Source organism: Leopardus geoffroyi, chromosome A1, assembly GCF_018350155.1.
Source record: "Leopardus geoffroyi isolate Oge1 chromosome A1, O.geoffroyi_Oge1_pat1.0, whole genome shotgun sequence".
NCBI lineage: Eukaryota > Metazoa > Chordata > Mammalia > Carnivora > Felidae > Leopardus > Leopardus geoffroyi.
Genome location: NC_059326.1, coordinates 129,991,711 through 130,005,027, shown reverse-complemented (window position 1 = coordinate 130,005,027; position 13,317 = coordinate 129,991,711). Strand labels below are relative to the sequence as shown.

Sequence of the window (13,317 nt, the reverse complement as noted above, 5' to 3'; positions counted from 1 at the left end):
ACCCAGATCTGCTCAACGTGATTAACAGTGACTCAAAACTGCCGCTGCAGCTGCATGCTGACTGTGAAGGCTGGTAATACCACCAAGATGTATGTACTTTGACAAGTTCCTTAAAATCTCAAACTGTTCGAGATGATAAATTCCAACCCTCACCCAAAGGTTTTCGTGAGGATTAAATGAGAAATATATGCAAATTATTTAGCACGGAAGTTGGTAACTTAGTATTATTCAGTAATTGATAGCAATTCTCATCAATTACTTTAGAACAAGCTCAAGCAATCAGAACTCACTAAAAGACACAGGAACAAACTCCAAATCTGTGGACATGAATTCAGTTATCTTTCCCTAGTTAACTCACAGATTTACTTCAGTACTTTTCGAACAAGGATATGAAGTGGTGAACTAGAATATGAGAAACCACAAGGGTAATTAATTATAAGGTAGTTTCTTGGATTATTAGTTTTTCACACAAATTAGGAGACATAGGGAAGCTGAATAACTAACTTAACATTTAATATCTGTTGAGAACTTTACATATCATTTTTATATTAAGCTAAACATGGACATAATGTGGACCAAACTGCAAAACACATTTAATTTTGAAGGTAAATATAACCGACCTCTGAAAATAGCTGCATTTGCTGACACACTTGTGGGTATGTCCTCAAACACACTGAATTTTAAGAAGTATTATTAAATATAAACTGGTTCTACTAAGACAGATAAAATTCTGCATTCTGAACCCCTCTACATTACTGATCCCATTTTAAAATTTTTTAATTTTAGATTTTAATATTCTCAAGTCATTTTTTTAAAATGCGAGTACACGTCAATATAAGCGAAATCACAACCGTATAGATTATAAGCATTTTTAATGTGTTAACTTTTAAACAATGTAGATAAAGCAAAGCTATTACTGCAATCCTACATATACTCCACTCACCTGACATTGAATGTTTTACAACAAAATTACCTGTATATTGACTCTTTCAATCACACAGGAAAGGACATGCAAAACATGCATCTTTGTGTCACATTCTGTAACTTGCTGCAGCAGCTGAAAAAGTAGTGTGAACATGGTTTCCAAATACTGCAGGTAAACAGAAAAAAAACAAAGGGTCATAAGAGAAATAGAAATATCTTCACAAACTGAAATAACAAAATTAAATCATAATGTCAAAGCAATAAATAAGAGATCAGCAACCAGAACTCCAGCATTACCTAAAGAAAGCTGAAACTGTTCAAGTTGCCAACGTTTAGGAATCACATTCTTTTGGGGGGGGGGGGGGATTTTCTTTTCTTTATTGTTCCTTAATTGGTCCATTTTAGAATTAAACTCATCCACAAAGTGAATCACGTTTTCAGTGGAAAACGGTGTCTAAATTTTGTGTTTAAATTTTATACCGCTAAACTAAGCTGCTAACGTTGTCTGGTCAGTGTCCTTGTGTGCCTGTTGCCAATCACAAGACACTTTGTTTTGCAAAGTCTACTCATTAAAACAAAAGAAATACCAGTAAGTATACTCGCATACCAGCTCTCTGATGTGGCCCTTAAGATACGCTGCATGGAGATCTCACTTTCCATAGATATATATCTGTTATTCAAAGAATGACCGAATATTTATTATTAGGAAATAGGAAACAAATATCCATGTCTGGCTGTTAACGCCTAGATTACAAAATGACAGTAGGGATTAATAGGTCACAGAATGCCAGATACTTAAATAAAACACACATCTGATCTTTCAGATAGTTCATTTCTAAGCAGATTTCTAAAACATATTTATTTCATCCCAAAATATCTAATGATTCTTTTCCTAATGAAAATCCTCTCTAAAAGTCTGTCCATGTACGACCTCCACAAGAAGTACACACAGACATTTTATCATGTAACTTTCTTCTTGCCTAGTCTTCCTAAGAATAAATACTACCGCCATAGTCTTATTAACATATTTAACAAGTGCTTACTGAGTACCTGTTAAGTGAAACACCATGTGGGCTTATGGGAATTAAATGAAGAATAAAAAGATGACCAAGTAGGACTTGGTGTTCTACTATTCAAGTAATTTACAATCTAATGCAGGATACAGGCATATATACACAAAGAAATAGTTGAGGACTATAAGTAACAGACACAGATAAAATGAAGTTACTAGATGTTTTGTAATTGGAAAAAAGGTAAAAAAAAAAAAAAAGTTTAACAGTCACCTCCAAAACAGTTAAGATAGCTAAAAAAAAAAAAAAAAAAGCAGAATATAAGTAAACAGTTATGAATTAAAAAATTACCAATAAAGGTAGTAAACTTCCAAAATCATCTTAATGTACTTTTAAATTTGGCTTCAATAAGTATCACATACATATAATTTCATTTGTAAAATAACACTTAATTTGCAAAAGACATAGCAGATTGTGATCAATCTTAAAAATATTCTCACCGGCAGAAACTGATCTGTTCTAAATTCAAAATCATCAACAGGTAAAGAGCAGTTAAGGAATACTGAGAATGTATGAAGTTAATCAGAATAAAATAGATCTAAAACCCAAATATAATAATCAAAAACTATATTTTAAGCGATCTAACAAATTTCACACAAAAAAAAGTTACTTAAAAGTGTTAAAATTCTTCACAATGAAGTATTTTTTATTTTAAAGATTTTATTTTTAAGTAATCTCTACACCCAACATGGGACTGGAACTCACAACCCTGAGATCAAAAGTCACACACTCCACTGTCTGAGCCAGCCAGGCACCCCATCACAATGAAGTATTTTTAAACCCTTTAAAGGATATTTAACTTCAGTGTTGTCGCTGTTTCGATACGGACCTAAAAGAAAGTACATCATGAGATTTTAATAATTCTGAAACTACTAAATATCATTAATATCAAATGGCAGGAAATTTATTCCAAATCACTTTTACTTTTTGCTAATATTAAAGTCACAGAGGTTATTAACATCTGGAAATAAAAGAATATTCCTCTTATTTTGCAACAAGACTTGAAAAAGTCAACTAGTGTCCATTCCCACCCTTCTCAGTTTCTCATAATTTGTTTCAACAGTCTTTAATCCAGGGGGTGCTTCCAGGAAAATGGATAATTTGCCCTAAGTGTGAGACAAGGGTGGGACTAAGAGAAGAGTACAAAGGTGCTGCCACACAGGGAGAGAAGGCTGAGATCACAGATGAGAGACAGGCAAATGGGTGAGGCTGGTGAAGCTGGCAGATGTTTGGTGAAGAGGGAGGGAGGAGAAAATGGAAAGACGAGGGAGAAGGAAGAACACACATTCCCATCTGCAACCACAATTACAGGAAATCCGTGAAATATCCAAAGATCTATTTTGAGATTTTCTAAATTCCAAAGTTCACAAATACACAAAGATTTGTACAGGTTCCTGACACTTCCGAATCTTAATTTCTTTGTGTGTCAGCATGTTATCCGGGCAAATCACACCACAACAGCATCATCCCTATCGCTCTATTTCAAGGGTTATCTGGGATTTGGTCAGCTAAACTGGCACAGGCTACGATACCCAGAGTTTCCACAAAACATAACATGAACTCAAGCCATGACTAAATTCTATATCTAGTTAAATGTTTCAACTAAAGGAAAGAAATTCACTCAATATGCATTATACTCCCCCAGATCAAATGACAATGTCAAAATGTCAGGCAACTATCAGAGATAGAGATGTACTCCAGCCAGTGGCCTTGGATACTATAAAATTTATGGAGTCCTATTTGAGAAGTTGCTTTCTCCAGTAACTGCATTATATATTTTTTTAAAGATTTAGCCTTTTTAAAATTCAGTTATTCATTCATTTATTTATTAATTTTGGGGGAGGGGCACAAGTAAACAAGGGGCAGAGAGAGAGAGGGAGAGAGAGAGAGAGAGAGGATTCCATACAGATTCCACATTGTCCACGTAGAACTCGAAGTGGCTCGAGCTTGCCCGAAATGTGGCTTGACTGAACTCATGGACCGTGAGATCATGACTGGAGCCGAAGTCAGATGCTTAATTGACTGAGCCACCCAGGTGCCCCCGGTGCACCTGCACTATCTCTACTCTGTTGCAGCCAGTCTTGTGACGATGTGGTTATAAGATTAGGAAGCCACATAGATAACCATAGTTGCTCAGGATTAAATCTATCCCAACCCTGTAAAAGCACTCAAGCAAGATAATGTAGATTATGAAAGCCAGAGAACATTTAGATTCAGCAGTATCTATATAAGCACATGCATATATACACACATGAACACATCTATACATATGTACATATCTACATGTTTGTATAGTGCCGTGTACATAAATATGTGTATAAAGTATCCTCCCACATTAGCCAGCATTTCTCACAAGTTGAAATTAAAGATCTTATATACACTAGAAGGCCAAAGTGTGCAACCTTAACTTGGTACCTTACTAAACAAAGTCTTAAGAAGTATCAACAAAATATCGGTGGCAGGACCAAACAAGTGTAGAAGGTGTAAAACTGAGATGAAATCACCAGAAGATACACAGGAAAAGGGCAAAAGCTGAACCTACAGCAGCATTCCCTCTAACAGTATTCCTTAGATATTAGTGTATGTGTCATCTTGGATAGTCACTATTCAAATGTATGTTTCAAAGGTTCTCCTCAGTCCTAAAGCAAAGAGGACTACTGGAATATTTAGCCCAGTGTTTTCCAAATTTATCCAGCCATGAAACCCTTTTTCTCCAGTAATACTTATTGGGATGTAATTAATGTTCCACTCTTAAAGTGCAGAATTAAATTTCTCTTATTTCTTCCTGAACAGATACCTCAAAAATGAGTAAAAGATTCAAAAAATTTCTCGATTTCCCTAAGAAAACTTAAGTGAAATTTAATCCTTTTGTAACACTTTGATAAAACATTTAATGTCTTCTGTCTGATACCTCTGAGAAAAGAGCAAATGTTTCCAACTGGGCAAAGAAAAACTTAAACCTATAAATACTTTAAAGGTATTACAAAAGTAAACTCATTCCAGCAAACAGTAATCTAAACAGTTTTATTAATAAACTTTTAAGAATTTAGACATGGTAAAATAAAACTGGATTCCCTTGTAACTTCCCATGTTTAAACTATTTAATAGTTACAGCATTATATTCAGAGTAAATTCCCAACTATTTACACAAAGTAGATAACGGCCAAGTGACAAATCCAAATAACAGTTCTATCTGCCTTTGGAATACATTGAGTTTCTACAATGGGTTTATTTATTTATTTATTTTTAATTGGGAGAGCAATAGAGAAAGAGAGAATCTTAAGCAGGCTCCACACACAGTGCAGAGCCCAATCCGGGGCTTGATCCCACAACACTGGGATCATGGCCTGAGCTGAAACCAAGAGCTGGATGCTCACCCGACTGAGCCACCCAGGAGCGCCGACAGGTTTACCTTTCTAATTATGTTTTCCTTCACAGAACATTATTTTTCTGACTCTCTCTGACTCTTCAAATAAAAAAAAATATATTATGTCAACACTTATTATAAAGGAAACAATTCCAATGGCTAAAACACACACACACACACACACACACACACACACACACACAACACAGAAAGTAGCTTATGTACACACGTGGAAATGAGAAAAGGATGGCCCAAGCTTTTGCTGAAAAACAGGCTGATAGAATGGGTTCAAAAAATTTTTTAAAGGAGTATACTGAGAAATGATTAAACAAGACCCCAGCCTAATTCGGGGGCAGAAAAAAAAAATCATGTATTTTTACATAAAAATAACTTGAAACTGAGGAAAAGACAACTAGACTCCATCTTTTCAAGACTATGCTAGGGTCCAGTCTAAGCCCAACACAAGGAATATGTACAGTAAGTCATGAATATATTCACTCGGGCATAAAATAAAGCACCACAAGGAAGAAGCAACTATTCCACACAGTGTTCAACTTCTTAACAAAAACAAACAAAAACAAAACAAAACAAAACAAAACAAAAAACCCACAACTCTAAGTAACTGACCCACATGTTAAAACAGCAAACTTACTGCTTTTATGGGAATAAAGCAACCAAGAAGCCATCAGCAAGTTTTCAGTGACGAAATACCAAGAATTTTCTATCAGGGCACCTGGGTGGCTTAGCCAGTTAAGCATCTGACTTCAGCTCAGGTCATGATCTCACCGTTCAATGAGTTTGATTCCCACATTGGGTGAACTCGAGCCCAGCTTCGGGTGAGCTTGAGCCTCGCTTTGAGTGAGCCTCTCTTCTCTCCCTCTCTCTTCCTCTCTCTCTGACCCTCATGGGATTCTCTCTCTCCCTCTCTGCCCTTTGACCACTTGTGCCCTCTCTGACTCTACCAAAAAAAAGGATATTATGTCAACACTTATTATAAAGGAAACAATTCCAAAGGCTAAAACACACACACACACACCAAAAATCCCTTCAAAAATGAGAGACAAAGAAAAAATTAACAGTCAAGATGAACTAGATGGTGGTACCTCAAGTATGAGAATGACAAAATCCATACTGAATAAGAAAAAAAAATATGTAAGCTAAAAAAGAATCTTTAAAAAAAATGTCATCTGACTCTACAAAACTAGAGTTTAGTTAAACGTCTTTTCACTGACTCTTCGTGATAAGGGTAAATAATAATCAAAGAACTTCCCTCCCTTAAATCAAACTGCTTGCCAAGGAATAACTACAAGAGTGAAAGGTTACCAACATACTAAATCTATAAACTATTCCTGAATATGAAGCTTAACATAAATTAAACTTATAAAAAATAGTCTTAAAACATTTAAGGAACATACCACTAAGTCTTGATCTTGAAGCAAGTTACAAATTGCCTCATATAACATGGGTCTTAAGTCAGACTTGAATTTCACAGAAATCCACTGACCGATGAGCCAAATCACCCTGCGTCGCAATGGCTTATATCTGAATAGGGAAAAATCATGAAATTAAAATGGTAAATATTCTACAAAGTCTATTTCATTTAGTGTATTTTATCATTTAAATTTAAAATATAGTAAGGAAGCAATCTGTATTGTTTATATAAAAACTTAAAAGCCACTTCTAAATGTACCACAGTACACATACTACAAAACCACCTAAGCTCTCAAATTTAAGTATCCTATCATAGAATGTGACTCATTATCAAAAATGATATTTTTAAAGTTGTAAAACATTTTCAGTAACAATATACACATTTCTTTCTCTATGATCATCTTTTCTAAAGGAAATGAAGGCTCTTTAAATCAAGAAAAAAAAACTCAAAGCTATAAACAATTATGTTTAAGAATTCTACCCATAAAGTCTCTTACTGATACTATATAAATTTTAGTGGCAAGATGATAACTGTTTTGTGCATAAATGGAATAAGCTAATGAAGATTCCACATTTTTTAGAAAATTATAAAATTTTAAGATGACCAAGCACATAGAAAGAACTGCTCATTAAAGTTGAAAAATAGTTGTTTAAGTATTCCCTGCCCTCAAAACGTTTACTCACCTAAAAGAATTAAAGAATGTAAAGCTATATACTAGGATTTCAGAAAAGGAAGAGAAAAGGAGTGGGTGGGGGAAATGGGATTTGAATAGCCTTTAAGCTAAATAATACTTGGGTAGAAAATCGAGAAGATGCTATTTGAAGGGACGGGGACTGGTTAAACGAAGTCACAGAGGTGGAAGTAAACAAGACTTGTATACAGTGTAATGGAGGAACCATAGAACCATCAATTTTGAACTGAGATCTCCGAGACTGCTACAGTCAACACTATTCCGGATACAGAGAAGGAAGCTCAGAAAGATCAAATTCTAAGTTCACTTAGATCACAGTCACTTCTGGGCAGAGTTAAAATTAGAAGTTAGTTTATTCCCCAAAATATGGTCCCTGGACCAGCAGCATCATTATCCCGGAAGCTGTTCTGTGACAGAATCATACAATCTGACCCAGACCCTAAAATATAAGCTATATCAGGATGTGCATCTTAACAAGATCACCAACAGATTCATACGCATGTTTGAGAAATACTGGTCTAGATCAGCTCAGTCCAGAAGAAATATAATGTAAGCAAATATGTGATTTTACATTTTTTATTACCCACATTAAAATAAGTAAAAAGTAAAATTTTCATATTTTTATTTATCTCAATATATCCAAAATACTACCATTTCAACATCAATACATATTTTACACTCCCCAGGTTTTCAATTTAAAGTCATTTCATCACTTTTATTAAATTCATTTCAACTACTCATTAGCCATATGTAGCAGGTACTGTACCTGACAACACAGATCTAGAGTAAATAGCCTCTAGGCTTTAAGGAAAATCAAAGCACACATATGTCTTTCTACTGAAGGCTTTCTCTAGATCAAAGGTTCACTAACTTCCTGTGGGCAGAGTCACAATACATCTTATTCACCACACACTTTACGGGGCATAGCAAATCCATGGCAAACTGAAAATATTCAATGACTGAATAAATGATTAACTCAACCAATAAACAGCAACTTATTGGGCAAAATTACTTTTTTAAAAAAATGTTTATTTCGAGAGAAAGAGAAAGCGAAAGCAGGAAAGGAGCAGAGAGAGAGGATAGACAGAATCCCAAGCAGGCTCCACGCCGCCAGCACAGAGCCTGACTTGGGGCTTGCTTCGACCTCATGAACTGTGAGATCATGAGCTGAGCCAAAATCAACATGGAAGCCTTAACCGACTGAGCCACCCAGCCACCCATTGTCAAAATTACTTTTAAAGCATCTCCAACTCTACAGTTCTATGGCTCTCAAGATTTATAAAATGAGCCATACATGGATGTCTTCTATTCATTCATTATTGTAGTTAAAAAACACTATCTGATCTAAGACTACACGCGACACATTCTGATAGGCACCACATCTACAGAAATAAATCAGCAGAAGAAAAAAATTATAGAAACTATGAGAGTCCTTTTCCCTTACATTTTGGTCACTCGGTACCTAAAATCAAGTAGTCAAGTACTTAAATGTATATGAAACGTAAGAACTGGGAAAAGTCCTACTAAGTGTCAGAAAGGTCTGTCCTACTCAATGAGGCAACACAACACAGCCCCTAAAGTGTGTCCAAATTCTTTCCGCCATGGTGTCCCTTCATCCTATCTACGCTTTTCCAGACTTGCAGCATGCTGTGTGGTCCCAAGACACTCAGTCACTTTTCAGGGCTACCCCTTGTGCTAGACTACTACTCACACCAGGCTCAGCTCATGCTAAGTATCCCACTGGCTTTCTTTTGTACACATTTTCTTCCTACATTTCAGCGACCTCCATCTTCCCTTCCCTTTGCATAAAATTTCCTCCTGCAAAGTATCTTATCTAACAACAAACATTTCATACTTGTTACAATTCACATGTGAAGTAAAATAACATAACTGTCTTTATTTTTCTTAGCCGTAAACAGCACGTCTTTTTTTACACTTGATACTACCAGCTAAGTCATACTATAACTTTTTAAAAATTTTATGCAATTTTAATGTCTTGTCTTCATCAGAAAATTAAAAAGTAAAATAAGTAGATCATAAACACCAAATTTTATACTTGCCTATTGTGAATGACTTGTAATTCTGGAAGAAGTTGGTTTTTAAACCACTGATCAAAATCAACACTGTCAAACAGCTCATAAGCTGCTAATCCAACAGCATTATACACTACAAAGAAGATTTGAGAAAAAAAAAATTTAATTTCAGATGCCGGGCCAAATGTTAAGTATCCTATGTAAGAAACTAATCCTTAGGAACTACTTTAAAACATGTAATATACTAATAAGGGAAAATTTACAATGTTAATCAGACAAATCACTTAAATAGCAATTTCAGAAAGATTAAAGTTTCTTTAGACACTTTTTCCTAAACAGCCCTTAGTGCTTTCAAACAGAAAATTGCATTCAATTAAAACTATTCAAATCAAATTATAAAAATTAAAAAGCAACATCTGCTTCCAAAGGGTCACAGTATTTTATGATCTGGTCCCTACATACCTACCTCTCTCCATCCTCACCTCTCAGCACAAACCGTTAGGCTTTATGTTCCGTTCTGTTTAAACCAAAATACTCCCAGTTCAAAACTTAACTGCATTTGCTCCCTTTCCCTTCCAAGTTTTTGTACATACTGCTCCTTCTGCCTGGAACTCTCTTCTCACACAGGCCCCCTCCCCTTGCTAACTCCCACTGATCCTGGTGTTCTCACATTACACTTCTTTAGGAGCCTTTCCCTAGGCATACCAAAACTCCTTTTGGTTTTCTAATGTACTAAACTGCTACCTATTTTAGAATTAATCAACTCGTACTATGTTATAATCAACTGTCTGCTTATCTCCCCCACCACACAGTTCCTAAATTGTAGGTACCCCTGTATCCCAACCTCCCAGAGTAACACCTGCCACAAACTAGACATACCAAACATTTATTACTCAAGAAATCAATGTTTTAAAATCACTTTAGTTTAACATACCAGCATCTTTGATTAATAGTGCATTCATATCTTCCACATTAGTGGGCCCTGTAAAAATAAGTTTTAACAAGGGTAAATCAAACTAATTTTTAAAAGATATTTGATTTTAACTCAATTTGTTAGTGTCCCATTTCAGTTAAGTACAAAAAATTTCATGATATTAAATATACATGGACATGTAAATGGAAAGCCTAAGTTTTGTAATCATCATGGAGAACACAGGTACAAGATGGAAAACCTTATTACAATTTTAAAAATCATTATAACATATTTGAAAAATGTTATGTCAGCAACATTCTAGCAAAGTATATGCCACAAATTGCTAACTAGCACATAATACTTTATTATACCCTGATTAAAAAAAAAAACCTCTTAAAAGAAAGAATAAAAAGATGAATCCCACAAAAGAAAAATTTTTAAAAAGAACAAGCACAAGGGTACCTGGGTGGCTCAGTGGTTAAGCATCTGACTTCAGCTTAGGTCATGATCTTGTGGTTTGTGGATTGGAGCCCCCTATCGGGCTCTGTTCACAGCTCAGACAGAACCTGGAGCCTGCTTCAGATTCCGTGACTCCCTCTCTCTCTGTCCCTCCCCCACCCATACTCTATGTGTCTCTCTCTCAAAAAAATAAACATTAAAAAAAAAAAAAAAAAAACAAGCACAGGCTATTCACACAAGCAGCTCGAAATATAAAAACTAAGTCAGATCATTACAGTGTATTAAAGGACGACAACACAACGAAAAGTGCCAACAGAAACAGGGAGCCATCACGTAAAGTGGAACCTTCAGAATAAAAAGGTGGCAGTCTCTGGGGCACCTGGGTGGCTCAGTCTTAAGGTTAAGCATCCAACTCGATTTCAGCTCAGGTCATGATCTCATGGTTTGTGAGTTGAAGCCCCACACTGAGCTCTGCACTGACAGCATGGCGCCCGCTTGGAATTCTCTCTCTTCCCCTCGCTCTCCCTGCCCCTCCCCCACTCTCTCTCTCAAAATAAAAAAATAAGCATTAAAAAAATTTTTAAAAAGTTGGCAGTCTCACACTACTGTCCAGAAAGGAGTGTGTAATGGCTAAGCCATGAAAAGCAGTTTACTTAGTAAGTCTATTGCTCTAGGATACAAAGATTTTGAACAAGTTTATCAAAGCACTCTTCTGCTGTTAAGTATGAATTCTTAAGCTCACCAGGCTAATACGCTGGAATAAATACAGCCCTAAATAAGCAAACTGCTCCACAACTAGGAAGAAAACTAAACTTCGTAATCACTGAAAACCTTACGAGCACCCAACAACTTATCAGAGGGTAACCTAAATAACTTATCCACTTTACTACAGTGGTTTAAACAAATAATAATAAATGCATGGGTGAAAATGGAAATGACATTCTCAACTCAACAAAAAAAAGTAACTTAAGCAGTCTAAATACCATCAAATTTAAGAATTTATTTCATAACTATACCTTAGAAATCAATCCATATGAAAATACAATAACACTCAAATTCAAAACCTGACTGATAGTGTTCTTGCTTAAATTATAAACCAAGGGAAAAAAACTATCTATTAGGTTTCTGAGAGAACAAAAGCCTGAAAAGTGAGCTACTCTCGCAAAACTACAAACAAGATCAGGCATCTCCTTCCCTATGGCAGCTTCTCTTGCTGTTATTTCCTTGTATCATCATCTACTCAATCCTTCATCCCTTACTATGTGATTTCTGCCCCAACAATTCAAAAATCTTTTGTCTCAGGGGATTTTACTGCCTTCAGCCTCTTCCATCACTGGACACTTCTAGTAACATGCTCTTCTATCCAGGATTCACCCCCATACCGTTTCTTACATCTTTGCATTAGTTTTTTACCTGGCTTTTTTTGTAGGACCTTCACCTCTTCCTATGCCTAAAGGTGAAAATCTCAGCGTTCAGTCTTTGAACTTGCTTTTCTTCTCCCAAGCCTCCTTATACACACACTCCAAAAGGAAAACTCTATCTCCAACCACTACTAACAACTGTCTCCCTGTCATTAAGATTCTAAAGTTCAGGTTCATGTCTGATCACTTTCCCTTGCTCAGTAGTCAATTAGGTGCCAAAAGTCAATCAACAAACAGTTACTGAGTGTACTAGGCACTGGGAATTATGTGTGAACAAGACAGATATGATCAGTGCCCTCGTCCCAGAATTTACTATATAGCAGAGAAGTCAAAAATGACAAATCGCAGTTAATAATTAAGTAATTAATTACTTGTGTAGCTGCAAACAAAGATCAAATAACAAAATTTTCGCATCATCATTCTCTCTTAAATCTGTTACCTTCTTTCCATTCCCACTACCACCATTCTGAGCCTAACATTTGTTACTCTCATCTTTTTTCCCCACTGCTTTCCACAGCACGCTCCAGGGGGACTAACGCTCCAGGGAGACTATTTCCCCATCCAATGTACTTGACCATGTAAAGCACTATTTCGCTTCTGAGGCTAGTGTGTTTATGAGAACAAAATCCAACTCTCACGTTCAATGCCTATCTCAAGGTTGCCTTCGTCAGTTGCCCATTCTTGTTCTCTGTCCTGAAAGCCATCCAACAGAAAAGAACACACTGCGGGAAACATGGATGGCTCAGTTGGTGAAGTGTCTGACTCCTGACTTCGGCTCAGGCCATGATCTCATGGTTTGTGGATTAGAGCCCCACAGATTCTCCCTCTCCCTCTCTGCCTCTCCCCTATTCTCTCTCTCTCTCTCTCTCAAAATGAATAAACTTTAAAAAAAAAAAAAAAAAGAAAAGAAAAAACAAAACACATTCGGGTCTTTCTCAGATTTCTATTATATGGTGTAGGAAATAGTGCATTGCACATAGCAGGCATTCAAACTATTTTAAGTCAAC

At 35.9% G+C, this 13,317-nt stretch overlaps 1 protein-coding gene across 5 annotated transcripts in view; it reads right to left on the bottom strand.

The window, feature by feature from the left end:
• The window catches only part of IPO11 (importin 11), a 197,946-nt gene that overhangs the window by 113,608 nt on the left and 71,021 nt on the right, over positions 1–13,317 (bottom strand). For all 5 annotated transcript variants that reach the window (XM_045494369.1, XM_045494363.1, XM_045494376.1 and 2 more), the window contains 6 exons: positions 10,452–10,499; positions 9,545–9,650; positions 6,777–6,903; positions 2,790–2,823; positions 2,435–2,475; positions 974–1,090 (listed from right to left, as the gene is read on the bottom strand). In XM_045494369.1, the coding sequence (XP_045350325.1) occupies positions 974–1,090; positions 2,435–2,475; positions 2,790–2,823; positions 6,777–6,903; positions 9,545–9,650; positions 10,452–10,499 (473 nt within the window). The remainder of the gene's footprint in view (positions 1–973; positions 1,091–2,434; positions 2,476–2,789; positions 2,824–6,776; positions 6,904–9,544; positions 9,651–10,451; positions 10,500–13,317) is intronic.